The sequence below is a fragment of the Triplophysa dalaica genome, chromosome 14 (genome assembly GCF_015846415.1).
Source record: "Triplophysa dalaica isolate WHDGS20190420 chromosome 14, ASM1584641v1, whole genome shotgun sequence".
NCBI classification, from domain to species: Eukaryota; Metazoa; Chordata; class Actinopteri; order Cypriniformes; family Nemacheilidae; genus Triplophysa; species Triplophysa dalaica.
This window is the reverse complement of record NC_079555.1, coordinates 21,769,859-21,795,995: the sequence shown is the minus strand read 5'-3', so window position 1 is coordinate 21,795,995 and position 26,137 is coordinate 21,769,859. Positions and strand designations below refer to the sequence as shown.

Sequence of the window (26,137 nt, the reverse complement as noted above, 5' to 3'; positions counted from 1 at the left end):
ATGGTGCAGTGTTCTGTATTTCTAAATTCTATTAAACCAAGGAGTGCGTACTGTCAGCTAAACACCAATTTGTTAGGTGATAAATATTTTAAGAATATGTTTAAGTTGTTTTGGGATGAGTTCAAAACCACAAAGGGGACTTTTAAATCTCTACGACAGTGGTGGGACTTTGGGAAATCCCAAATAAAACAATTTTGTTTTCAATATACTCGAAACGTCACTAGGGAGATAACTTTTAGGAGGGGCACCTTGGAGACTGACATTCTAAAGCTTCAAGAATTGGCAACTGGTGCCCAAAGTTATGTAGACTCTCTTTTAAGTAAAAAAGGCACTGTTGGCTGATTTGCTGGGTAGTAAAGCACAGGGGGCTCTGTTCAGGCCTCGGTTCCAGAGTGTGGACCAGATGGATGCTCCATCCAAGTTCTTCTTCAGTTTGGAGAAGAAAAATGGTCAGAGCAGGGCCATCCATGCCTTGCGCTCTGAATCTGGAGGTTTATTAACAAACCCTGCTGACATTCGCAAGAGAGCAGTTACGTTTTATAAGAACTTGTATAAGAGTGAACTTTGGCCCGGGTACAGGGGTGATAGTGAGTTTTTTGATGACTTACCCCAGGTATCAGAGGAAGCCAACGCTGAAATCTCGGGTGCTTTGAGCACAGAGGAGCTGTATAAGGCTCTGCAAGGAATGGAGTCTGGAAAGGCACCGGGAATTGATGGTCTGCCAGTTGACTTTTACATCAATAATGTCTCTCTGGTACGTGATGTTTTGGATGTCTCCAAGTTGTTAAATTTAGATTGTGGGTTAATTTCTCTAGATCAAGAGAAAGCCTTTGATCGTGTTGAGCACTGCTATTTGTGGAGGGTTCTAGATGGTTTTGGGTTTTGTCACAATTTTATTAATTGTATTAAAGTTCTTTATAGTGACGTGGAGAGTATTCTTAAGGTGAACGGTGGTTTATGTGCTCCTTTTAGTGTTCACAGAGGTGATAGGCAGGGGTGTTCGCTGTCTGGTATGCTTTATTCTTTGGCAATAGAACCAATGCTACAGCAAAAAAAGAGCCAAACTGGATGGTATATGCTTGCCAAATTGCGAAAAGAATCTTATAGTGTCAGCTTATGCTGACGATATAATAGTTATGATTAACAGGCAAAGTGATATTCAGGTCTTATCAAGAATACTTAAAACTTTCAATGGTCTATCTTCTGCGAGGGTAAACTGGAGTAAAAGTGAAACGTTATTGTTAGGTAAGTGGGCACTTGGAAAGCCAGAACTTCCTGGAGGTTTAATTTAGGGAAAATTTGGTGTTTTTGGGTGATGAGTTTAGTACAAAAAAATTGGGAAGGGGTCATTGAAAAATTAAAAGGTCGTCTGAATAATTGGAAATGTTTAGTGCCAAAGATGTCATGCAGAGGTCGTGTGTTAATTATTAATAATTTGGTTGCATCCCCATTGTGGCACAGGTGTGTTGACCCTCCCGTACAACTGTTAACTAAAATACAGGCTATTCTGGTAGATTTGTTTTGGGATAAATTGCATTGGGTCCCACAGAATGTGTTGTTCCTGCCAAAAGAAGAGGGTGGACATGAATTAATCCATCTTCAAATTAGGATAGCAGCCTTTCGGTTGCAGTTTGTACAGAAACTGTTAATTGGTTCAGTTGACCTTAAATGGTGTGCTGTTGCATATGAGATTTTGCTTAATCTTGAGAGTTTGGGACTGGATAAGACTCTCTTTCTTATGGACTCATTGAAACTGAACACTTCTAGCCTACCAGTGTTGTACAGAAACATTTTTAAGGTTTGGAGTCTTTTCTTTATTAAAGAAGCAGAGGGCACACCGTCACTTCATTGGCTACTGGAAGAGCCTTTAATTCATGGATCACGTCGGGATGTGTCTGCAAGTGGACTTTTCCCAGGACACTCATTGACAGTAAAGTCACCAGCTTGGGAAAGTTATTGGAAATAGCTGGACGTGATTTTAGGAATGAGGAGGCAACGGCGCAACGCTTTGATTTTAGATCAATTCGTCTGGTTGCACAGTTATTAGTAAAATGGTCGTCAACTCTTAATGCAACAAAAAGGACTTTGTTGACCGAGTACAGTTACGGCCTCTGCAACCCAAATCCTAAAGACTCCTTTCCTTGTTTGTGTTTTTCTTTGAATTTGGAAGGAGCTTCCGGAGACTTTCTCGAAAGTTTTGAATCCATGTGTTTAGACTTCTTTTTGAGCACTGGGAAGGTTTTATACAAGTGTTGTGTTATCAATTTTAACAAAAAAAAATTAAATAAGAAAATGTATACTCCTTGGCGTGGGTATTTTAAGTTGAATATGGATAAAAAGCCTGAGTGGAGAGCATTATATAAACCACCGTTGATTAAAAAAACTGGTGATTTACAGTGGAGAGTCCTTCATGGTGCTGTAGCTGTCAATGCTTTTATTTCAATCATAAATCCTGAGATTGATGCGGGTTGTCCTTTTTGTACTGAGAGAGAAACTATATTTCATGCACTTGTCAACTGTACTAGATTGGAACCTCTATTCTTGTATTTGGGTAGCATTTTCAGAAATTGTAATGAATCCTTTTATATGGTGTTATATATTTTTGGTTTTAAATTTGAATGAAGAAAAGATTTATTTGTCAATTTCTGAATTTTGTTCTAGGCCAAGCAAAACTGGCTATCTATGTAAGTAGAAAGATCCACCTTATACAGGATTTTAGTCCGTCACTAACCTGAATGATGATTAGCGGTAACAAACGATATAGTGTGATCTACTAGAGTTGATAAACTCAGAATGATGCAGAACAAATTCTGACAGGTAAATGTTTCTTGCCAATTTCAAACATCAATTCATCAAAGATTAGTCTACGAGTTTAAGATGCATGCCTGACAGTAAAAAGGTGTGTTTCTCAGGAAGTGGTGACCTTTTTGATGTGGACACCTTGGAACCGGTCTAACGAGAAACCATGTTCTATCCTTCGCCATAGTATATATGGGCATCGCGTCCTCATTATAGTATGAAAAAAATGTTGATCTCAAACAAAGATTGACATTTACACATGCACACTTTCCCACACTAGCAGGCCTCCATTAGGTTTGAATAAAGTCTTCTGATCGATTCGTGTGTTGAACTCAGGAGGCTAAAGCCATTGTTAATCAGAGGTGTAAAGAGCACCTGAAAACCATACTTGATCAAAGTACAGATACCTTGCAGTGAATATTACTCTGTTACAAGTATCAAGTCACGAATTGCAAAACGACTTGAGTAAAAAGACTATTTGAAAAGGACAGTACTTGAGTATTTTACTCAAACTGAATGTAGGCTCAAAGCAGCACTAGTCCTCAACTGTGGTTTATAATTGTGGTTTAATTGTAACCTGTTTAAATTTAAAAAATTTAAACAGGGTTGAAAGTTTGATGTAACATTAAATAAACCTTGATTTAGTTAGGTTTGCAAATCACACAATGTTTCTTAAACATCTCTTATTTTGTTGTTCTCTCTCTCTCTCTATCTACTTGCGCAGGAGCGTCTTATTATAGCAGTCATGGCTCTTGCCAGCTGTGAGTTCATGTTTGAGGAGACGAAGAACTACGTGATGCAGAGGAAAGCATTTGGCAAGACCATTGCTGACCTGCAGGTACATTGCACAGTGATCAAAATCATTTGTTTTCTGAGCTTTATCTTAACCTTACATAAACACATTAGACATGCTTTCTTTTCCATGTTATTTAGAGTTACTGTCAACACCAGCATTGATAAGAAAACCTGACAAGCTATAATCGGTTCTTGTAACTGTTGTGTTTTAAATGTTGGAGACAATGTCACATCTGCTGTAAAAACACAGTGTAAGACAAATGGCAAGCAGATAAGAGAAATGTTAAAATATTTAATTATGTGAAATGAACCCTGCTGTTGAAAAAATCTAGGTATGATCAAGTTATGTGCACATTGTTGACCAATGACTATTGAAGAATGAAGAACCCAATTCTTAGCATTCTTAATTTTATAGAATGGAACAGAAATAGAAATAAGTGCTAGCATTACTGGGTCAGGTGTTCACAAAAACATGCGTCTTTAACCTTATCTTAAACATCCGTGGTTTGAATTTGATGCAAGCAACTGTTTTTTATAAGAACTGTCAATACATTAGGTTGAACTATACCTGACTTTGATTCGACAAATAATATACTGTAATGTATACTGTAATGTAATTGATACAGTAGATGGGGCTAACGTTTAACATTTTGATTAAAGGGCCACAAAGGTTACATTCATTCTTTCTGATTCTCTACACTTGTATTTTAACTGTGATTCATTGGCCAAAAATAAATCGACCTATGATGTATTTTGACCGATAACTGTATCATGCCGTCATGCCAAAATCCTCACTACCACAACTACAGCGTCGCAATGTTTTCCATTTATATCTAAATTGTCCAGCCATTGTTGCTAAATTTGTAATTCTTTCACTTGATTTTTAGTAACTTTTCTGACCTCTTTAGCCACTTTTATTTAGAAGATGTGTATTACAACAATCCGATTATCTTTTTGGAAAAAACGTTGCTTTCATTCAGTGGGAAACTGTCGTCAGTACTGCTCCGCTAGCGTGTGAAGTCTTGATTTCCCGGCGCAATGATCGTCTCTCTTGGTTAATGGCATCTGTGAGTGAGCGAAGGGGGAAGCAGCACATTCAGTTCACTGACAGGTTTTAGAATTTCATTCACAAGTCAGCCGTGCAAAGTCATCGACTGTTTGCACATATAAGCACAAACACAGTTGGTCAGTAAAAAAGCACATGGTTATGTTGTGTGTAGCCTTGCTTCGCCGCTAGACATGAGATGCATTTTGCTGTTATATGCTGACGAACAGACGCAGGCTGGCCATTTTCCAAAGTAATAATGCCAGAATTTGGCAAATCTACAAAGTATTTCATCTGTTTAACACTGCATAAGATAGCAGCACGTTCACGTGCACATTCAGAGCAAAAGTCTACAGCGCTGTGCCAAAATCAGTTTAATGTGCCGCCACAGATGTTTTTCATAGCAAGACATCAGGCAGATATTTCCAAAATCACTCACAAAAATCTCGATTAAATATCACATTTCCTATCAATAATTAAACCTGAAATGAACTGTACCCTAACTTTGTTTTGTCAAGTTTAAATTGCACTAAAATCATCTTTTTTAAGCGGCCACATTAAGGTTGCACTTCTTCTTCTTGGCAGTGGCGCATCTTGTTAATATCTACTGTCTTTTGCCTTGCCCATTGAGCTGTAGTGTTTGCATTAGGCTACCACATACCTGGCATAGAAATAGGTTAGATAAAACTATATTGTTTAAAGTCTTTTTTAAATGTCTTTTTTTCCGTATCCTGACGTATGTAGTTCTTAAGGCACTAAATTGCCGTTCAGCTTCAGCTGAGAAGCACGGCACCACAAGAAGAAGTCTAACCAAAAGCTTGTGTGAAGAGTGTTTGACTTCTGCTAGCATAGCTCTGAGACTGTTTACTGCATCGGTGATGGTGTTGGATTGATACTGTAATTTAAACTTTGCCAGCTATACCTCCAAGGAATGGCAGTTAATTTTTGGGGAAAGACTGGCAATATCTTCTTCCTCCTTTCCCTAGACTAGCACCCTTTCAAATTTGTTAAGGGAATCAAAGCTGGTCAGGTCAAAGCACTCGGCTAACTTTACATCAACAGTACCTAATACTTTAAATTATTTCACTCTATAGTACTCTTCAGTGGACAGTGGCGTGAACACTGCTGCATTTCCTGTGTAACGCTGAGGATGTCTCCGGATATGCGGCATCTGGATGGTCCGTGATCATGTCGTTGTATAAATCCGATGGTAGTTTTCACCAGACCTTTTCGCCTTAACTGTTTTTTGCACAGTCAACTGCTGCAAGCATCCCTGTGACATTTACAGTATTCCTCTGAAGGGATTGGTGGAGGGACTCTAGTTCTTTGAGGGCTTCAGAGGCTGGAAGAAGACAAACCAAAGTCTGATTCTTCTGAAAGCATTCCACCTTTGACAGGTGTCAAAGAAGCCAGACGCAGACATGTCTTTTAGACTAAGCAATACCTCTTCATACTGTCTTATGAATGCCTGGACGGGCCCCATCCTCTGAAGCCACTCAGCGGCTCCCAGCTTCAGACTGGACAATTTTTCTCATATAAATGGTTTTGTATTTTCCAGATTAGTGGTAAAGAGTCCCAAATTCAGTGCATCATACAGAACAGGGGATGAGCCACAGTCTCTCTGAGTCACAAGATTAATAAAATGAGGACACCAGTGGACATACAAAGCAAAAGGCTGCTTCTCTCGGTGCACTGCCAGAACTTCTTTGCTTTGGCCAGCCATGTTTGCAGCTTTATTCTAAGACTGCAGAGCATGTGAGCGAGCGGGGAGCGGAGCGTGCAAAATATAGTCGGAGCGTGGAACAGGTTTTCATTACAGGCCGGAGTGATTGCTTGGTCTTGCTCCAGTTCGGCAAAAATAGACTAGGCACCTATCTTTAGCGAAGCGCCGCTTGTGGGTCTCTTTTGAAACATAGGTTGATATCGCTACTTTGACTCAGCTTGTGAGTTGAAATTTTGTCAACGGCTCTTTACCAATTTTCGAAAATCAGTTGAGACTAAAGCTTGATCCCTGTGTTTCGCTAGAGTGCTGCTCTGAAACCTGATGTCTTATTTTAAAGTTGCTGGTTTGGATTGACTCTTGGGTCAGGCTGATTTGGCTTGTTATAAATCTCACACTGGCTCTCACTCTCTTCCCTGCCTAATCTTGTGTCTTCTTCTTTTTCTTTCTCACTCCCTGGCACTTTCTTTGACACTGGCTCCTAAAAAAAAAGTAATGCGACAAGCAAAAAGGTGACCATGAATGCGACCAGAATGTGATTAGTTTTAAGTAACAGTGAAGTAATGAGTAATGCAAATAGGGATGGACCGATACCAGTATCGGTATCGGCCCGATACCAAGCTCATGTACTCGTACTCGCAATGACAAACCGATACTAATGACCGATTCCTCACGTGATATACATAAAGCCCTTTGATTTCCGCAATGTGGAAAACACGGACGGAATCGAGGAATCCAGGAATCTGGCAAATGTACTATTTCCTAACAAGAAATTAGCGCTGAACAGCTAACGTAACAGCTAACAAAATATTCAGATACTGTTTAAATATGTATTCTGCTTGTTTTGCATGACTGTGTGTGAAAGAGTGGTGTGGTTGCGTGAACTGAACCTGAACACATTGTGCTTGTGAAGGTTTCAGAGGCAGCGTTTCACTGCAAGAGGACACAAACACATAAACAAAAACCATTTGCGGAGATACGTCAAAATAAAAATGCGGTTAACTTAAACAAACACTCTTTGCTGCGCCAAGTTATAATAAAAGTCTGGTTGAATTGAACAAGTTATAATACACTCACATTTTACCACACTATCCCCCTTAATTTTTTTTAAATTTGACCACAGAATATATTGTTTACTTTATCAAACTGAAGTAAATGTGCTAGTAAAATAGACCTAAAAAGAAAATAAAAAAAATACCAGTAAGATACTGGTTTATTAACATAATTGTACATTATACAGGCATCGGTCATAGGTAGCAGTACAAGACATAAGGCCGGATGAAACAACCACAAAGTCGATCATCAACCTCCGGCCAAGGGTGTCCTGGTGCCACGTGCACTTTTGGATACCCTTATGACTGAACATGGTGTTCGTTATGGACAAGCTGTAACTAGCACAGAAGTCCAATAACAGAACACCACTCGGGTTCAGATCAGGGGGGCCATTCCTCCCTATCACGCCCCTCCAGGTCTCACTGTCGTTGCCCACGTAGGCGTTGAAGTCCCCCAGCAGAACGATGGAGTCCCCAGTTGGAGTGCTTTCCAGCACCCCTCCCACAGTCTCCAAGAAGGCCGGGTACTCTACACTGCCGTTTAGCCCATAGACGCACACGACAGTGAGAGACCTATCCCCGACCCGAAGACGCAGGGAAGCGACCCTCTCGTTCACCGGGGTAAACTCCAACACATGGCGGCTGAGCTGGGGGGCTATAAGCAAACCCACACCAGCCCGCCGCCTCTCACCATGGGCAACTCCAGAGTGGTGAAGAGTCCTTCCTCTCTCGAGGAGTGTGGTTCCAGAGCCCAAGCTGTGCGTAGAGGTGATCCCAACTACCTCTAGTTGGAATCTCTGAACCTCGCGCACAATCTCAGGCTCCTTTCCCGCCCGAGAGGTGACATTCCATGTCCCTAGAGCTAGATTCCATGTCCAGGGATCGGGTTGTCGAGGACCCCGCCTTCGACTGCCATCCGATCCACTAAGCACCGGCCCCTTACAGTCCCTCCTGCAGGTGGTGGGTCCACGGGAGGTTGGCCCCACATTGTTCCTTCGGGCTAAGCCCAGCCGGACCCCATTGGGGGCCCGACCACCAGGCGCTCGCATACAAGCCCAAACCCCGGGCCTGGCTCCAGGGTGGGGCCCCGGCTGCGCCATGCCGGGCGACGTCACGGTCCTCCAATTAATTGGCATCATAAGGGTTTTTGAACCGCTCTTAGTCTGACCTGTCGCCTAGGACCTGTTTGCCTTGGGAGACCCTACCAGGGGCATATAGCCCCTGACAACATAGCTCTTCAATTCTGTTTGGTTAATAGCTGTTCTTTATTCGTGATTTGCAGCATCCAAAGCAAAGTAAACGGAACATTATGTTACTGTTTTTCTAACAGAAGGAGGCCTTTAAGTGATTTAATTTCATGAAATTGGAAAATAACTAATATTTTTCTCTTTAATATGTGTATTGTGTGGTAACTGTATGGAAAAAGCAATAAGCAATTGCTTTCATAAAGAATTAGTAAGTAAAAAGTAAATTATTGAGTAAATTGCCCAACACTCACACATCAAATCATTTTAAGTTGAGATAGAGAATCTTTCATGATGTTGTAATTTTTTTAACTTTTCTAAGACTCCCTGTCTGTCACCATCTGTTTGTGTGCTACTTGGCTTCTGCTCTGCGGCCTAACGATAATGCTATTTTTCTGTATTAGTGTATTACAATTATTTTGGTTGACATTCTTTATTTTCAGTTTATTTTTTAATAGATAACTGGCTATATGGTTCTTACTTTGTTTTCGGTCCACTAAACATGTCTGATGTCTGCCATGATGGTTGGTTGGCTGGCTGCACGCACGCACACACACACACACACACACATTTTGACCGGCGCAATTTAATATTACACGCAAAGTAAATATAAATATGCATTTTTAAAAACATATATAAGATTATATTTAAAAATCATTTAACCAAATTGCGTGTTTGTCTCGTTTGAACTGCGAGTCTTCACTTAAAACCAAAAGTACAGGGGGTTTCCTTGCAAAAGATCTGCATTTGTTAAATATGAGGGTGACTGAATATTTCAAATCAACTGTCACAGTGAAGATCTGTGACTAGACTCTCTTATTTAGGAGTAGACTCTTATTATGTCACTGATTGTGCATTGTTTCACAGTGTACTTGTCTTCACCATGCCCTTTTTGCATTTACTTAGTTATTAATTTCTCTTTGTTGATTTATGTTTTGTTAAGAACTCAGACAAGACCGGTAACCATGTTATATGTTTATTGATTTCAATTAACCACTTACATAATAATAAAATTGTCATACTTACGTACAGGAACATTTTACCTCACCAAACGGACAAAACCCGGTCACCGTAATTGCCACCATTTTGAATGCCTTTTTCCCGCCGACAGTAGGCACAGTTAATTGTTGTCATGTGTGAGGGGGAGATTGGACTTCTGTGTGATTCTTTGTTAAATTTTGTTCGACATTAATAATTAATAGTTGTTTTGTTGTCAATTTTTATATTATTCTAATTGTGTATCTCTTTGTTAATGTTAAATATATTTTGATTTTGTCTTTAGATTTCTTTATTATCTTTAATTAACAAATGGATTAATCCAAGTAGGAGGGGTTTAGCCTTTTTAAGAAGGCGCCTAAGTGTGGTAAAGGGGGGATAGGCTCTTAGAGTGAGTGGTTGGAGGTTATTGCTCTGATTTTGGGCCAATTTTTTGGTATAGCTAAATGATGTTAGCAGATAACCGTGAACAGTTTATGTTATTTGTTTGTTTAATTTTTACTTTCTTTTTTGGATCTTCATTGTAAATACCAGTTGCAGGTATTAGATTAAAGACTGAACTTTTGACCTCATCAGCACGTCACTTCATTTTTTTTCGCCTCCATCTGCCGGTACATTCAGAGCAGTGGTGCTGCTACTGTTGTGGCCTCATTGTGGCACCCCTGTCTCTGTTACAGTTGGTGTCAGAAGTTTTTGTACCGCTGAGGTGACGTGGTCATTCTTGTTTTTCGCAATGCCACCAAAGACAAGGAAACAGACTGATCAAAGCACAAGGCCAGATGGGGACCAGAGTGAAGTCGAGGAGGATCCAGATGAAGGAGGGCAGTCTACAATGATTTCTGGGGCTGGAGCTGATACGGCTGTTACTGCTCTGGCACAGATGTTCAAGTCCTTTATGGAATATCAAAAGGATCGAGACGAACGTCAAGAGAGAGAGACAGTCCGCCGAGAACAAAATGTTAAAGTACTCAGTCACCATGTCACGCAAATGCAACTTGACATGGAACATATCAGTCATGGGGCAGTTTCCGACAGACCAGCACCAAGGGTGAGAGACCGTGAGCCACGGCTTGCGAGACTGGAGGACTCTGATGATATTGAGCACTATTTGCTGACATTTGAGAGACTGGCAGAGGTGTACCAGTGGCCTAAAGAAGACTGGGCCATTCACCTTATACCGTTGCTAACTGGTAAGGCCAGATCTGCGTTTGTTGCAATGGACCCTTTACATACACAAGACTATGAGGTTGTTAAGGGAGCAATATTGAAAAAGTATGAAATCAATACAGAGACTTATAGGCTGAGGTTCCGTAACCTAAATACCCCTGCCGATGAGTCGCCACAGGAGCTGTACATCAGACTGAAGGACCTCTTTTGCAAGTGGGTGTGCTACTCCAGCAGCACTAAAGAGGATATTATGGAGGCCCTGGTTCTGGAGCAGTTCCTACGAGTCTTGTATCCAGACTTGAGGACTTGGGTCAAGGAGCGCGATCCAACGAGGCTGCTGAGGCTGCCAAACTCGCAGAGGCATATATCACAGCCCGGAAAGGAGCAGGAAACTTCCGCTATGCAGGAATCCTCCCTTTGGCCAGAGGTAAGTCTGAGGGATTTGGGGGCGGTTCAAACTCTCAAGATAGAATCCTAAGACTCACACAAAGTAAAACCACTACTCCGCAGGTAACTTTGCAGAATGTAGTTAAGGAGGATGTGGTCTGTTATCATTGTGGTCAACCAGGGCATACAAGACCTCTTTGCCCCTTGAAGAAACCCAAAAAGGCAAGCCTTTGTTATGTTCCTCACTCAGTTCAGTCATCCCCCATGAAATGCAACTCACAGCCGATTAGGTCTGTCTTGTTAAATGGTAGGCCAGTTTTAGCCTTGGTAGATACTGGTTGTACATATACACTAGTACAGAGCAGATATGTTCCCAGACAAGACTGGAGTGACACAGAGACTGTTACTGTTTGTTGTGTACATGGGGACAACACTCCACTGCCTACTGCGGAAGTGTATATTGAAGTATTGAATCAGTCTTATCTGATGAAGGTTGGAATTGCGGAGACTCTTCCCTATCCCATCCTACTTGGCACGGATATGCCAGTGTTGACTGAATTGTTGCAGGACACAGAATGGTGTGGGGTAGTGACAAGGGCTCAGTCAAAGCAGGCAGTGCAAACAACATTCAACCAAGACCCAAATGATCCCTTACAAACCTTGCCTTTTTGTTCAGCTGATATTGAGACTGAGTCAGGACCAACAGAAGACAACAGGTTGCAACAGCGTAGGGATTGGGTAACAGACTTGATGAACACCTCAGAACAGGCTAACGAAGATATTGCTGAACCTGAGTTATGTGAGTCAGACATTGTGATTCCGAATGGTTTAGCCCAGTTGCAGAGGGAAGACACAACCCTAGCCACATGTTTTGATCAGGTTAAGCAGAAGAAAAACTCTGATGTATTACTTGAAGATGCTTTTGTGTTGAAACATGAAATCCTGTATAAGCAGACTAAAGAGGGAGATCTTCGACTTGTTGTACCTAAAGCACAAAGAAGTGAGGTGTTACAGTTAGGTCATTCCATTCCATGGTCAGGTCATTTGGGGTTCGCAAAGACAGGTTGGAGAATCTCTAAAAGATTTTATTGGCCCAGAATGTACACAGACATTAAAGAATATTGCCAAAAATGCCCTGAATGCCAACTCTCTACTGGTCGGACTCCAGCATATGCACCACTAATCCCTTTGCCTGTGATTGATGTACCTTTTGAAAGAATAGGAGTGGATGTTGTTGGACCAGTTGAGAGAAGCCAGGCAGGAAACCGGTTTATTCTAGTAATCTCAGATTATGCCACGAGATACCCTGAAGCATATCCCTTGAGAGAGGTTACTGCTAAGCAGATAGCTTCAGCCTTGTTGAAATTCTTTTCGCAAGTAGGCATACCAAAAGAGGTTCTGACAGACCAGGGCACTAACTTTATGAGTCATACATTACAACAAGTTTATCAGCTATTGGGCATTAGGAGAGTACGAACGACCCCATATCACCCTCAGACTGATGGTCTTGTTGAGAGATTCAATCAGACTCTAAAGAATATGTTAAAAAAGTTTGTTTCAGACTCTGGCAAAGACTGGGATAAATGGCTGCCGTACCTCCTTTTCGCCTACCGTGAAGTACCACAGGCTTCTACAGGATTCTCTCCATTTGAATTGCTATACGCCTACCAAGTAAGAGGTCCTCTAGATGTCCTGAAAGAGAGCTGGGAGGCGACAGACAATCCAAAGAGAACGAACATCCTCACCTACGTGATGAAAATGAGGGAGAAACTTCAACAGAGTACTGCCTTGGCACGAGAAAACCTGTTAAGGTCACAAGCACAGCAAAAACACTGGTATGACAAGACGGCAAGATCTCGAAGCTTTGAACCAGGGGACGAAGTCCTGTTGTTGCTTCCAACCTCTGACAATAAGCTGTTAGCAAAATGGCAAGGCCCATACCAGATAAAGAAGAAGGTAGGTCCAGTGACCTATCAGATCGAAATTCCCTCAAGAAACCAGCCTCTACAAACATTTCATGTGAACATGCTGAAAAAATGGCATACACATCAGACTCCAGGCCAAGCAGAAGAGAGCAATGACATTGCTATGCTGGTGAGAGCCATAGAGGGTGAAGAAGAAGTAGAAGAACAGTATATACCGACCTCTCGCAGTGACGGCAAATTGAATTTGCAGCACCTGAGTGAAGAGCAACGACATCAACTATGGGACTGTATACCTGAACAGCTGTTCATGGATACTCCTGGCAGAACAGACTTGGTTGAACATTCTATCATCCTCACGGACCCTAAACCTGTCCGTCAGTCGGTGTATCGTGTCCCAGAGAAACTACTATCTGTTATGAAAGAGGAATTACAGACCATGAAACAACTGGGGGTTATTGAGCCATCATCAAGTGAATGGAGCAGTCCCATAGTGCTGGTGCCGAAAAAAGATGGTACTCTGCGGTTCTGCTTAGACTTCAGGAAGCTGAACAGCGTTAGTAAATTTGATCCTTATCCAATGCCAAGGGTGGATGAACTGGTGGAGAGGCTGGGAAGGGCGAAGTACCTGAGTACGCTGGATCTCTGCAAGGGATACTGGCAGGTACCGCTGAAACCAGCATGTAAGGAGCTTACTGCCTTCAGGACCCCCTTTGGCCACTTTCAGTTCCGAGTCCTTCCTTTCGGGCTCCATGGGGCCGCGGCAACATTTCAAAGGATGATGGATAAAATCCTCCATGGTACAGAGGACTATGCTGCAGCTTACCTTGACGACATCATAATATTCAGCCAAAGCTGGGAAGAACATCTGAAGCACCTTGAGGGGGTGTTGAAACGCATCAAGGCTGCAGGACTAACCATCCGCTCTGATAAATGTGCCCTTGCCAAACCAGAAACCCAATACCTTGGATTTGTACTGGGTCACGGGGTCATCCGACCTCAGGTGGGGAAGGTGGAGGCCGTTAAAGGAGCAGGACGGCCTGTGACAAAGAAACAGGTTAGAGCTTTTCTTGGACTTGTGGGCTGGTATAGGAAATTTATTCCAAATTTCTCAGCCAGGGCAATAACCCTAACAAACTTGACAAAAAAGAGCCAGCCCAACAATGTAGTATGGACTGAGGACTGCGAAAAGGCCTTTAAAGACTTAAAGGATGCACTATGCCAGGAACCAGTTCTTCAGAGTCCTAATTTTGGGAAACTGTTCACAGTACAGACTGATGCCTCACAACAGGGCATCGGTGCTGTACTTCTTCAAGAGGAACAAGGTCAACTCAAGCCAGTTGTATACATCAGTAGGAAACTCCTGCCAAGAGAGGTAAATTATTCCACTATTGAAAAGGAGTGCCTTGCTGTTAAGTGGGCTTTGGACTCTTTAAAGTATTATTTGCTTGGACGTAAATTTCGGTTGGAAACTGACCACCGAGCTTTGGCCTGGTTAGGCCGCATGAGAGACACAAATGCTCGCATTACTAGGTGGTTTCTGGCCATGCAACCGTTTGACTTTGAAGTGCTGTACAGATCAGGGCCACAAAATTACACTGCAGACTTTCTTTCGAGGACACCATAGGCGGTGTCTGGAGAGGGAGGGGGAAATGTCACAGTGAAGATCTGTGACTAGACTCTCTTATTTAGGAGTAGACTCTTATTATGTCACTGATTGTGCATTGTTTCACAGTGTACTTGTCTTCACCATGCCCTTTTTGCATTTACTTAGTTATTAATTTCTCTTTGTTGATTTATGTTTTGTTAAGAACTCAGACAAGACCGGTAACCATGTTATATGTTTATTGATTTCAATTAACCACTTACATAATAATAAAATTGTCATACTTACGTACAGGAACATTTTACCTCACCAAACGGACAAAACCCGGTCACCGTAATTGCCACCATTTTGAATGCCTTTTTCCCGCCGACAGTAGGCACAGTTAATTGTTGTCATGTGTGAGGGGGAGATTGGACTTCTGTGTGATTCTTTGTTAAATTTTGTTCGACATTAATAATTAATAGTTGTTTTGTTGTCAATTTTTATATTATTCTAATTGTGTATCTCTTTGTTACTGTTAAATATATTTTGATTTTGTCTTTAGATTTCTTTATTATCTTTAATTAACAAATGGATTAATCCAAGTAGGAGGGGTTTAGCCTTTTTAAGAAGGCGCCTAAGTGTGGTAAAGGGGGGATAGGCTCTTAGAGTGAGTGGTTGGAGGTTATTGCTCTGATTTTGGGCCAATTTTTTGGTATAGCTAAATGATGTTAGCAGATAACCGTGAACAGTTTATGTTATTTGTTTGTTTAATTTTTACTTTCTTTTTTGGATCTTCATTGTAAATACCAGTTGCAGGTATTAGATTAAAGACTGAACTTTTGACCTCATCAGCACGTCACTTCATTTTTTTTCGCCTCCATCTGCCGGTACATTCAGAGCAGTGGTGCTGCTACTGTTGTGGCCTCATTGTGGCACCCCTGTCTCTGTTACATCAACATTTCATGTTCAATAAGTAATGGCCAGCATGTGATTAGGACCCGATGGGGAGGGTCTTCCATCACACCGAAGGAGATTAATTCGCAATAACAACTGTCTGCTTGTACATTATACCGCTAAATACATGACTACTTTGCGATCTACAGTTTATTCCTTACTTATTACACGGCTCATTTGAATGCTTGATTCTGATTGGCCAGTCGTGACATTCCAAGGGTTTTTCTTTTCATATAACAACCGCTCAAAACTAATAACACCCTGTAACCCAGATTCTGCAAATCATTCTGAGAGTGGCAGTTTAATATAACACAAAAATGAATTATTAATATGTCTTAATAACATATATGACATTATATTTACAAATTTATATTTCCTGTAGCTCATTGGTAATAGCATTGCGTTAACAACGCAAGGTTGTGGGTTTGATCCCAGGGGATTGCATATACATAAGTATTAATGTATAGGATAATGCAATGTAATTCGCTTTGGATAAAAGTGTCTGGTAAAAGCATTAATGTAAATGATTAAACCAATTTGCCCGTTCATGACGTTTAAATGTCGTTTCTTACTTTGAAACGGAAACTAAACAGCTTTTCCTTGCAGAAGGTCTGCATTTGGTAAAAATTGCGCTAATAACATATTTAAAATTCACATTTCATATCCCATTTGTTTCTCATGTAGCCGTGTAATAAGTGGGATAATGTACAAGCAGCCTCCGCTACACGTCGGGTCCTGATCACACTGTCGGGGCTTATATCTGCAATAACAACTGGCTGTCTGTACATTATTCCTTACTTTAATATCAGTTTGTTTAGTGACAGTATGTGCTCACACATTCAGACCACCTTGCTGTGCCGAGGGATATCTGAAAACACGGTAATGGATTTAAATTTATGTGGAATGGATTTGAGGAAGCAACTGAGTGGAAGTCAAGGCTCCAGCTAAAACATGGAATGGAGTTTAATGTATTATGCATTTATGCAAGTGAGCAGACAAATCTGAAATTTCACTGAAATTTGAATGAGATGACGTCTTTCTGCAGGTGTGCAGGAAGCTCTACAGTTTAGAAAAACAAAAGGGCTAAATCCATGCAACATGGTACGAAAACATCTGTGCTAAAACCAATGAAACATGTTACACGCTTCTGCTGCTTGATAAGTAGAATTGTCTTGGATTTGTGTTGAAATTCTCTTTGCCATGAAAAAACAGTTCATTCTTCCGGATATAGATGTGCAGAATCAATGACATTTGAAATGCCTTTGTATTGACTGACTCTCTCTCTCTGTCAGACGGTGCAGCACAGACTGGCAGAGTTGAAGACAGAGATCTGTGTTGGTCGAGCATTTGTTGACAGCTGTCTTCAGCTCCACAGTGAGAGAAAGCTGGACTCAAGCACGGCGTCTATGGCCAAATACTGGTGAGACTCTCATAGAGAAAGTTGCATTCAAGCAAGCAGATGTCAGCCAATCACCATACACACAATCTCATGTCTACGTGTGCGAGTTATTTCCAATTACAAATTGTATGGTACTGCATGTATAGAGGGATGTAAAGTACAAAATGTTACTCTGACTCTGAAAATGCCTTAAAGTCGTCATGTAATGGAAAGTGTGATGGTGTTTTCTTTCGGTCCTTCAAGATAAACAGTCAGTGTAATGCAACCCTTGGGCCGAGATTTATGTCATGCAAATAAGAGATTACAATTAAAGAGGAAGTTTCTGATTTTAATTGAAGATAACGAGAGCACATGAATGTGTAAAATGGAATGACCCGCGCAGGTAAATCATTAGTTAAAAGTGTGCATTATGAAGAGTATTATATAACGACTGGATCATGATGGGCAAAACTGTTAATATGTGCAAATGGGCTGAGAGAAAAGTCAGTCATTTTGCCTTGAGGAGGACTGGAGATACATGTCAAAAATGAGAAGTGATATCATCCTTATCTCTGTACAGGGCTTCAGATTTACAGAATAAAGTTGCCTCTCAGTGCCTGCAGCTTCACGGTGGATGGGGATACATGTGGGAATATCCAATAGCCAAGTGAGTGACAGTCGCTATATCCAAATTATTAACACGAGCTGCTCTCTGGAATACTTGACTCTGATTGGTCAGTCGTGATATTGAACAGTTATTTATATGGCTCTCTGGGTTTGTTTCAGGGCTTTTGTGGACTCTCGAGTGCAGCCCATCTACGGAGGAACCAACGAGATCATGAAGGAACTCATCGCACGCAATATTGTTAGTCAAAAATAAACCTGTGTGTCTGGTGCCTCCAAATGATATTAATAGTTTGTAAGTAATAAAACCACAAATATAATATATATCTACTCTATATATGAGAGTATGTGTGATATATCCAGGGCTCTGATCTGGTTTAAGGAATTAAAACAGAACAAAATCAGGAACGTAAACAAAATCAAGTTGAATGGTTCTGATCAAAAACACTTATTTGAAGTTAGATTTGACAGTGGTTAAAAGCGCTATTTATTATTGTTCCCAGGTGGTACAAGTCAGAGCTCTCAGAAACTTCAGAGGTGTAATAAGCACATGGACACTCCTTTTACAATTTTGTCATGATGTGAGCGCTCGTTTATGCACGTTTAGGGACAAAAAGTAACAATAATTATTTTTATTATAAACTGCAAACAAATTCTGTTATAGCAATTTACTGTTAATTGTTGTTAATGATGCACTGGATGAGATTTGGGTTTGAATGTATAAAGTTCACAAGAGAACCCAGTGCAGGCTAACATCTCTGCCTGTCTCTGACTTCAATCTCTACTCTTCAACACAACAGTCACCCACACAAACACACCTCAGAGCACTTGACTGTCTGACTTATGACAGCGGTTTGATTGCTGTTTTCTGCATTTACATTTATTTCTTTGTATTTTATCTCACCCATGTAATGCCAACCCTTAAATCTACAAAAGCTCTTGTTGACAATTAACATCGGTTGAGATGTTGATCTCTTCTTTTATTTAAAATCACCATTATAGCGCTCTGATCAAGGTCTGGTTTAGTTAAGCTCTTTACCTTTGGTTTAATTGTAATACTGTCATAGCTTTTCTTAATGTACATTTATTAGTGGATAATAAGATGCCAAGTTAGAGGAAGGTTGTTGTGACAGTGATCATCACTCAGGACTTCGATCAGATTTTCGAATAAATTTGCTGGTATTTTATACAGTACACCTATTGGGTGTCTGCAAAGAAGAATGTCTCTCTGTTCAGCTTTGTGCCAGACAAACTATTTTCACCACTTAAAACATAAATATTTTGTTAAGTTCAGATATTTTTGTAGAAATGTACATGTATATTTTTTAAATGAATGGATTTAAAAGTCTATGAACAAATTAATCTCTAAAAAGACGATTTAGATGGCCGTCATAGTGTTTGTGTTTCATTCTCTTCTGGTGAGCTCTTAACAGATTTATTCTGTTATTTACAGTTGATGTTTGACTGTAAGATAGTATAAAAAAGTTCTTGAATTTTGTATTTGTTTATTGTCTGTGTCTGTAATTGTATTTAAAAATGCTGTTTAACACATAATAATAATAATGCATTTGAGACTGGAAAAGTAGGTGTGTGTGTGTCATGAATATGAGTGTCCAGCAGATCTCCCTGATGTCTTCATTTTGGAAAAAGGCTATATTCAGCATTACATACAAGATAACTACAGTGCACACTAATAACATCATCTGTCTATCTGCCCACCTGTCTGCAGTAAATCCGGAGATGGGGACATGAATAACAATAAAAACACTGAAATTAATCAAATATGTGCAATTTTCATGGGCCTTATACTCTTAAAAATAAAGGTTCTTCACAGCGATTCCACAAAGAACCATTCAGTCAAAGGTTCATTAAATAACCATCTCTTTCTTATCTTTTTTATAATCTGAAGAACCTTTTTTTGGCAACAAAGAAGCTTTTGTGAAACAGAAGAACTTTTTGAACCGTTGGCCTGTTAGGTAACCACGCTAGAAGATTGTGTAGCCTCTCAATAGTTCTTGGAAGTTTTTTATTCTTTAACTAATCAACTTGTGTGTAAATGAGGGAGCCATTTCAAACATTCTGATGAGTTGAACCAGGTGTTTTATATATGGAGACATCTTAAACATTCTGGGAGAGGTGCCCCAAGGACTGAGATTGGGAAACACTGACCTTGGTCAAAGATCAGTATTGTGTGCATGGGTTCCGGCACTGGGAAGCACCCTGGCTCACTACACATTGGGAAACAGATTTTTCACATTTACTACTTAAGCACACTACCAAAAATCATCATTGGTATTTATAAGGGTTGCCAGGTCCACGCTTTCCCTTGGAACTGGGCTTCTTTTAAACAGCTGCCGTGGGATGTTTTTTATTTTAGTAGGTGAAAGTGGAAGGATTTTGTTTAACAGTGGTCATTTTCCATGCTCAAGTAAGATTTAAGTCTAATTAAATTATGAAAACAGGCTTTGTTTATAACTTACAGTTATACTTACAGTGTCAAAGTAGAAATCTTGTTTTTAAAAAAAATTGTATGAACAAAATGTAGGTTGGTAAAATATGAATTTAAGGTATAGTATTGGCATTTTGTTGAGTTTTGGTGTTCGGGATGGTGATGTTGGGCTAGTTTTGTCATGTAGATTTGGTGACCCTGGTAAGCATAAAAAACAGGCATAAAGGAGCACACCATGGGCATAGAATACACAGGGGATATGTCCCCCACTCTAAAAAAAGGGGGATTTTGTCCAGAGCACTTTTTTCGACAGACCACTTAGAGATGAACCCTTAGCGCTGTTAATAACATTTGTATCAGCATCAAGATATTAGATGGAAACAAAGTGATTTAGTGTCAATATTCCATCCTAACAGTAGGTGGCAGTCAGTGGACCTTTTAGAATGCAAAGCATTGGTTTAGAGAACATTTATATTATGCTGTCAATTTGCAGTAGACTCAAGGAGAAGAAAAGTGTCATAAGTCGTTAGCGATTGATTTATATCTTCCTATTAGTGGCATAAGCTTTTATTGCAGTACTTATGTGATTGGTTGAGAGTCTGTGACATCAATAAACTCATAATGTGCTTGGGAAAAGTGTCGGTATAGCTGTATGCATTTTCACTGCATCTATATCAGCAGGTGGTGATGCCACTGTTTGTACTCTATCACAAATACCTGATTTTTATAGCGCTTTTACAATTTGCATTGCATCGAAGCAGCTGTACAACAAAACCAAAACAAAGAAAAGTTAAAAACACACGAACAACAATAATAATAATAATGATGAATAAAAAATAAGATAAACATGAAAAAGAGAAGGTCAGGGAAAATCAAATGCATACACAGACACAAATGCATGCAAACACATATATAGGAATTATATACATTGAACAACACTTATGGTAATATTGCTAGTCTTACAGATGAGCTAGAGGTTCTTTAGATATCCAGTATTATCAACAGGTCAAAGAGAATTTGCAATAGTTTCATGGATTATCTTTACGATTTTAGTCTGACTAATACGTTAAAAGCTAAATTCAAGGACAAATTCTTTAACCTGATGTCAGCAGGCTTACAGGGAGCATGCACACAGCGGCTGACAGCGCCAAGGAACCAAAACTCCAATGATGTACAGTATAGAAATGGAGAAAAAAACTTTGAGATCATGGATTTCACAATATATCTTAAAAACGGACAAATAGAATATAATAAAAAGGAATAGACATGATGTTCAAATATATATCAAAAAGCTTGTTGTGGGAAGTAAAAGATGTACATATTACTATAATCATTTTATTGGTGTAAAAATACTTTTGCACAGTAGTGTGTCTCACAATGACCCATCACCATGATGTTATAGAGTCAGCAGACACTGAAATATCTGCAACACCATTCACATCAGATGCACAACTGGTGGATTCTCGTCACAGATTACATTTGAGGAGTGAAGACTTCAGGTGGTCCACCAGATCTGGAGTCGAGTCCTCTCAGCATGGATGTCCTAGTGCACAGCTGGCCTCGGGCCAGGTTTTCTCCAGATGTTTTCCCAGTGAATCTAATTGCACAGACACTGTGCAAAGTCATGGATGAAAAGGTGCAATCCTTGTTAGTCGCACCATGCTGGCCCACCCAGTCGGGGCGAGTGCACTGAGATTGGAACCGGCCCGAACCCAGAGCGAATCCCTCCGGGGCCCTGCAGGAGAAGCGGGCTTGAGGAGAGGAGCCGGGGTGCTAGAGGGATGCTGGGATTTCCAGTAAAAGTATCAAAACAAGGCGGATTTGCATGAGAAGACATCTCTTTCTCATTCTGCAGGAGCACCTCATTGTATCAGTCTTGACTCTTGCTTGCATTGAGTTCATGTTTGACGAGACAGAGGAGAGCTTTTGGCAAGATCGTTGCTGATCTGCAGGTACCTTAAAGATTAAAGAACTCTCCAGTCCTCTCCGGTTTCTCTGACATTTGTTTAGTGTGCTTTTAACCTCATGTAAGGTCACGGGCGCGTGCTCCCTCTGTAACTGTATCCCTGCAGATGAAGACTGATGCTCAGAGAAATTAAATCAACTCCATTATACTCTTCACTTGTACATATTGATGAGTAGAATCAGTGAGATCTAAATCGGGTTTGGGCAAATAACGGCTTATCATCATCTGTTACAGAAGTGCTCTGGCATTCTCTCTCTCTTTCTCTCTCTGTCAGACGGTGCAGCACAGACTGTCGGAGTTGAAGACAGAGATCTGAGTCGGATGAGTGTTTGTTGACAGCTGTCTTTAGCTCCACACTGAGAGAAAGCTGGACTCAAGAACGGCGTCTATGGCCAAATACTGGTGAGTCTCTCATTGAGCAAACCTGCCAACCACAAACATTTAAGGTTGACTTATTTCATTCAAACAGCCGGATAATAACACACATGATCTCATGTCTAAATGTTATTGCCAATTACAGTACATAATGTAATGTGTCAGCTAAGGGGGTGATCCACAAAGTGTGTTTTTATGATAATTTCTCAAAGTGATTCACTGAATGAATGAAAGCAAACGCGTTTACGCCTCTCTATCAGATGTGAAATCTATAAATTGCAAATGATCATGAAATTGCCCATAGCTGGAAAGTTTCAGATTTCCGCCTTTTAATGATGTCTAATTAATGTTACTGATATATGAAAGAGCACCTGTCAACATCCAAATCCTTTACGAGCGGCAAGAATGGCCTATATTTCCAAAAACCTTAAGCACTCGGACAAGCAAAAGTGTGTTTGTCAGCTCAGACCCTGACGTGGCACTAAGCAGTTTTTCAGGTCAAAGACCTTTTTTATTAATATGAACGTTTCCGTGGATTTTTGCATACGCACGCTTTACGATGAAATCTGTGCGCACACACGTTTTATAAATGAGGCCCTCTGTCGTCGTGTGAAAGTCTTACATTTAAAAGGGTGTTGTGCATCACCCCCTTAAATACAAAGCTGAAACTTTTAAAAAACGGTTTATTGAAAACCATACTGTTATTGTCTCTCCGTAAACTACAAAAACACAATCCATTGTGAAATCTGCGATGTCAGGTGTGTTCAGTTTAGGCATGCAAGAGTACATGACAAATAAAGACTGGTGGACTATGACAAGACCCCTTTGTCATGAAGTTATCTTTTATATAAATATTGGATGTATTGAGGACCTCTCCTCTCATTCATCTCATTAGTGAACGAGATCACTGATTCTCTCATCTCGTTAAGACTCGCAGGGCTTCCATCACTCTGGTTTTATAAACATTTTTAAGTTTTGCATTAGAAACGAGATGAAAACGCTACATTTAAAAAAAAAAAATATTAGCAAAAAAAATTGGGGCTCGCTTGAGGTGTTTTTCATTTGTTCCAAAAAGGATTAATTCGAATAATGGGAGATAGAAACGTATTTACCAAATAAATTCACGTAACTGCACTACGTCAGGAGTAACCTAGTTTTGCGTAGCCAGACCATTGCTGCTTTCCTTGGCCAAGGCCCGCCCAAAAGGCCATCTGACTGATAGGAAGCAATCATTCACGTTTCGTCTTGAGCCGCATTAATATTTAGAGCCGTCGAAATGTCCCTGCAGTAACAGACCGTTTTAAATTCACGTACATGTCAAAAGTTAACAGCAACAACATGATTATAAATTTATGCCGCAAACCTGGCTTACTTTTAAGAATTAAGCATTTAGCTTACTTCTCAGATCAGGCCTATTACAAAAACTCCAACTGATTCAAAATGCGGCAGCTTGAGTTCTTAGTATGAGCACATAACCCCGGTTCTGTCAACCTTGCACTGGTTACCTATAAAGCATCGCATTAACTTTAAGATCTTGCTTATTACCTATAAAGCCCTACATGGTCTAACTCCGCAGTATTTAAATGAACTTTACTCTCAGTCAGTCTTGTCTCTTTGTTCCAAGGTTACCGCAGGATGCAGTTCATGGCCAGACCTGATGGCAGAGCTGAGAATGGGAAGCGGTGACCTGACAAGAGCTGAGATGATAAAGCTGGATAAAGGACACGGTGACTTGACACGATTTCACTACAAAATTTCAAATGCTATTAGGTTGTTAATGATAATCTTAAATCTATAATTTGCCTTATTAGTAAGTTTTTTTTTATTTAGCCTTGTTGTGCAAGCACTGTTGAGCTTGTGCAGAGGCAGCAGCTTTTGCCAGAGGGGAACTGGAATCCCCTGGTTGGGCCTGGGTTCTCCTGAGTTTTTTTTTCTCCATTGGAGTTTTGGGTTCCACCGTTTGCATATTGTTTTGCACTATTTGCCTGGCCGGGGGGGCTGCTTTAGAATTCAGAAGTTTTACATGATTAATATTGCATACAGGAATGTATAATTCCTTTAAAGAACTCTCTTTCCGTTTAATATTTGACCTGTGGTTCTCTCTGCTTTATCTCAAATGTGTGCTTTCACTGTGCATGTGTGCGAGTGTGTTTGGGTGTGTCCGATGTTTGTAAGTATGTATGCATATTGTGTGTGTGGAGCATTTGTATGTTTGTCTTTTGTGTTTTCACCTTTTTCTTGATTTTACAGGTGTATGACTTTATCTGTTTTACTTGTATTTTAGGTTATGTGCAGCTAGGTGCATGGCTCACCTTGGTGGTATAGAAAGACGTTTTAGCTTTGGTAACACTAGCTGAGAAAGAGGAGAGTAGTGACTGGTAGTCCCTTAAGTCAGCAGGCGCTTGATCTTGAGCCATTTCCTTTCAGCTGCCCTGAGTGTACTCCGTTGTTCACAGATGATGTCAGACAGCCAGTGGCAGGAGGGGATGGGGCGAGCTGGTCTGGAGGACAGAGGACAAAGGTTATCTAGACAGGATGTAAGTGTTGAGCAGAAGGTGGATGTGTCAGCATCAAGAGATGCAAAGTTGAAGGGAAGAGAGGATGTCACTTTAGCAGAGAGGGTGCTAGGTGAGAGAGAGTGAAGGTTCTGTCTAAAATAAACTGGTGGTGGTATTGGTGTAGTGCATTTAGGAAGGAGCAGGTTGAAAGTGATGAAGAAGTGGTCAGAAGTGTGAAGAGGTGTGACTTGAATGTTGTCTGTGGTGCAGTTATGGATGTACATGAGATCCAGCTGACGAACCGTCGGTGTAACGTCTGAGGCTGAGACTAGGAGTAACCTGACTAACCAGAGTACCGATCTTGTGACAAAGCATCAGAAATGTTGTTATGGTCATTCTAAAATGCCTGAGCAAAGTAGTCAAAGGATTTCTGTAATTACCTTTTAGAACTGTCACGACTGTCCCAAACAGTGGGCCTCCTCTAAAGCACCTCATTTATAGTGTTTCTTAATCGTCTGCTTACGCAATTATTATTATATATGAAAATTATTATATTCGGTGGCTTCTCTTACTTTTCTTACTGATATTTAGTGCCAGTTTATTAGAAAGTAACGGTTGACTAGTTGGGTGGAAATGGTGCTAATTCGCAAATTTAAATGCAATATTCCAATTTTGCGCATATGCTAAATTCGCAACTTTGGATGGAATCCCGGCTAAGGCCAAAGTACAGCCCTCATTTTACAGTAGGCCTACTAAAGTCATTCAAAACATTTTTTATTCCAATCATTTGAACCAGTTTTGGGGATTGAGAGGCCTAGTTCTAATCGTTGTACTGAATATTGTTTCAAACTTATTCTTTTGATTTTCACTGAGGTAAGAAAAGTAAGTTATAGTGGTTTGGGACAACATAAGTGAATGTAAATGACCATTTCTTTTTAGTATACTAGAATAATCTAACGATTATTAGACCGATTAATCGACAAAGCGTTTACTATTTCAATTACTAATCTGTTCAGCTTTTGCAACTAGTTAAAACATTGAATTGTTCATAATTTATGTAATGAATAAAATTAATTCAGCTTTTGAAATTTGTTTTAATGAATTTGAACCAACTGGTTTGCTGATTCTGTCCAACTCGAATCACACAAATACTCTATACAAACTTTTATACTTTTATA

The 26,137-nt window shown here is 40.3% G+C and overlaps 1 protein-coding gene across 1 annotated transcript in view; it reads left to right on the top strand.

Moving 5' to 3' along the window:
• The window catches only part of acadl (acyl-CoA dehydrogenase long chain), a 28,772-nt gene extending 9,603 nt beyond the window's left edge, over positions 1-19,169 (top strand). Inside the window, exons 8-12 of the mRNA XM_056766181.1 lie at positions 3,524-3,637; positions 16,962-17,089; positions 17,628-17,714; positions 17,834-17,966; positions 18,175-19,169. Of these exons, the coding sequence (XP_056622159.1) occupies positions 3,524-3,637; positions 16,962-17,089; positions 17,628-17,714; positions 17,834-17,927 (423 nt within the window). The 3' untranslated portion in view covers positions 17,928-17,966; positions 18,175-19,169. The remainder of the gene's footprint in view (positions 1-3,523; positions 3,638-16,961; positions 17,090-17,627; positions 17,715-17,833; positions 17,967-18,174) is intronic.
• The last annotated feature ends 6,968 nt before the right edge of the window (positions 19,170-26,137 follow it).